General features: G+C 43.1%; 1 protein-coding gene across 1 annotated transcript in view; it reads right to left on the reverse strand.

Moving 5' to 3' along the window:
- LOC126393411 (potassium voltage-gated channel subfamily H member 3-like) overlaps window positions 1-2,909 on the reverse strand; it is a 200,137-nt gene that overhangs the window by 1,003 nt on the left and 196,225 nt on the right. Inside the window, exon 9 of the mRNA XM_050049569.1 lies at window positions 972-1,171. Coding sequence (XP_049905526.1) covers window positions 972-1,171 — 200 coding nt within the window. The remainder of the gene's footprint in view (window positions 1-971; window positions 1,172-2,909) is intronic.

Genomic DNA, 2,909 nt, shown 5'->3' on the forward strand with positions numbered 1-2,909 from the left:
CGTTGTAAACAATAGATTACAGCAAAGGGAAAGAAACGCTTGTTGTGATCAAAGACATGGCAAATTCATTTAAAGTGCACTTACTTCTCTGTAGAGATGGGTAGTGTTAACAACAGCTTGTATTAAATGGCCCTGTTGGGCCTCACCACTGGTCGCATATTTAATTTCCATGTTTCATACATAAATCAGGACTTTGGCCGGGAATAAAACACATGGCCAGAATGCACCAGAATCTAGCGGCAACCTCCAGGGCTGACAGAGAAAGCCTACATGGAAGTGCCAAAAACTGCAGCTCCTTGAACGTCCACTCAAGACTGGCTCAAGAAGCCGGTCAGTCCCCATAGGTGTCCAACTTTACAGCAGAAATAAACATGTTTACAGCCTGGTACAAAAAACAGTTCTGATCTCTTTAGCTAATTTCAACATTCATGACAACTGTAAGGTTGATTAATTTTTACATAACTCACCTGTTTACATTTTTTTAAGGCTTAACGTTGGAAATAATCGAGACTGGTTCCGCTTGAGTGACAGGCTGTCTGCCAAAAGTGTCCTCGGATTCTGAGTCACATCGAATTTGGTCACCAAAAACCAAGATAGCGACGACCAAAATAGTGAACTAGAGGCTTCAAAACTTGAGGCTACAAACCAGTGGGTGATGTCATGGTAGCTACATTCATTATTTTTACAGTCTATGACCAGAATGCATCAAACTGCACCAACACACCACTCATAAAGTTCAGTAAAAAAAAATAATTCCCAGCAGCACCCATTAGTTCTCCTCCATGATGCTGACCGAAATTAAAACTATTTGCAGTTCTGGCTTTTTCTGCATTTAGAGTGAAATGACCCTTTATGATGATACATATGTGAGGTTTAAAGTGGAAGAATGTGTTCATGAGATCCTTATAAACAGTGAATATTCACACACTGTATCACATGTATGTTGAGGTGAATTGTATTTGCTCTCTCACCTCACTGACGTCTATCCCATTGTTGACCGACCACGTGGTCTGGAAACACTCCAGCATGCGCTGCTCCAGGGCCTTGGGCAGCCGATGGACCCTGATGAAGTCCTTCAGGTCCTTGGTGCGGGTGTGGTACAGCGAGCGGCGTGAATACATCCTCTGGATGATGGCGGTCACGTTACCAAACACCACTGCATGCATCAGCGCTGCAGACAGAGGACAGGTCATGTTCTATTAGTATGACACAGACTTAATTACAGAGTTATCTGATTGGCTCTTATCTAGAGTGGCTCAGGATAAATCCCATAATACTTCTGCACAGCGGGGAGCTTCACAGGACGTCTTTATAAACCCCAAGAAGTTAAAGAGCACGGGGCTTAAAAGGACTTAGCTGCTCTAAAACCACTGTAAAGCACCGCTTCGAGTGGATTACTGCTGCCACAAAGGAGCAGAGACACTGCTGAAATAAAATGAATGAATCTTTTATTTTAATGAACAAAAAAAAACAGTTAGAAAATTATTATTCTAAAACCCAAAACTAACGAGAACCTCAGTCTACGAAATGACTCTGGTGTATTAATATTTATTAAACACTTCCACAGCCACACTTGAGTTAGAACGTGCACACAGCTCACCAGCAGCCTCCCAGTGAGGACTGGATCTCTCTATCCCATAATGCACCTCCTGGCTGTCCTGCAGAGCACTTTCTCTCCCTAAATTTAATTCCTGTCCAAGTAGAAAAGGTGCTGAAACAGCGTTCAGACCACAGGACACTTACACAGTCCACTGACACCCAGACTAATGACATTATTTTAGGATGACTGCTCCTTCAGGCACAATGACCCACCTCACATTTAGAAAAACTCTGAGTTCAGATGTGGAATTATCCGTCAGTTAGAGCTGAAGGGCACCTGCTCAGTAGGCAGGAAAAATGTTGGCATTGTACATTTCTGCAAACCACAAAATGTTACATCTGCAAGTTTCATATGTGTCGTATCAATGTTTCTAAAGTGACGTAGTACATGAGCTGACTGTCGGGATAGTGAGACACCTGCCAAGCTGCAGAGCGCTGTTCGAGACCAACAAACAATAAACCAATTGTTTCTTAGCAAGCAGCTTTTTAGCCACCAAACATTTGAGTTTTATGGTGACTCAAGGCTGTTTTTCCAGCATGATAGTGCCATGAAAAGTGCCAAGTCTGCCAAGCTGCAGAGCACTTAGGTTTTTAGTAAGATGTCTCTGTGTTTCCAGCTGCTTTTCAACCACCAAAAATGGGTGTTTTTTCACCGGGATATCGCTGCGTTTCTAGCAGGGATAGTGTTCCCAAAACTAGGGGTCGTATTCACAAACATTCTGAAAACACTCACTCTCAGAAAATTTTTTTTAGTAAGGAGTCGTAGCTTAGGAGTGATTTAGGAAAGTTCTCAGAGCAACTGAGGGAAGGGACAGAAACTTTGACCTTAGTGAGGAGGTGTGGTCGACCTTGTTGCTCAGTGTGACACATTCTTTTAACCGATGTGATTGGTTGTCACAGACACACCCTTGCTGAGCCTGCAGGGTGTGGACACTCAGTGGAAATGAAATGAACTGCTGACTGTGAGAGTGTCGTCATTGTTAGTGTGATCACTCTGCTGATGGAAGGTTGAGACAGACTCAACTCATCACTGCTGCACGGTTGCTTTTTTCCAGTTTCCCAAATATGTTGGTATCTTACTATATAATGATGAAAACTCTGTGTGTGTGTGTTTGTGTTCCACGTTTTTCTCCTCACTGACTTGGTCAATCCATGTGAAATTTGGCACAGTGGTAGAGGGTCATGGGAGGATGCCAATGAAGCAATATTACATCAATTGGCCAAAGGGGGGCGCTATAGCAACCCATTGAAATCGCAAACTTTGAATGGGCATATCTCATGCCCCGTATGTTGTAGAGACATGAAACTTT

Source organism: Epinephelus moara, chromosome 7 (assembly GCF_006386435.1).
Source record: "Epinephelus moara isolate mb chromosome 7, YSFRI_EMoa_1.0, whole genome shotgun sequence".
Lineage (NCBI taxonomy): Eukaryota > Metazoa > Chordata > Actinopteri > Perciformes > Serranidae > Epinephelus > Epinephelus moara.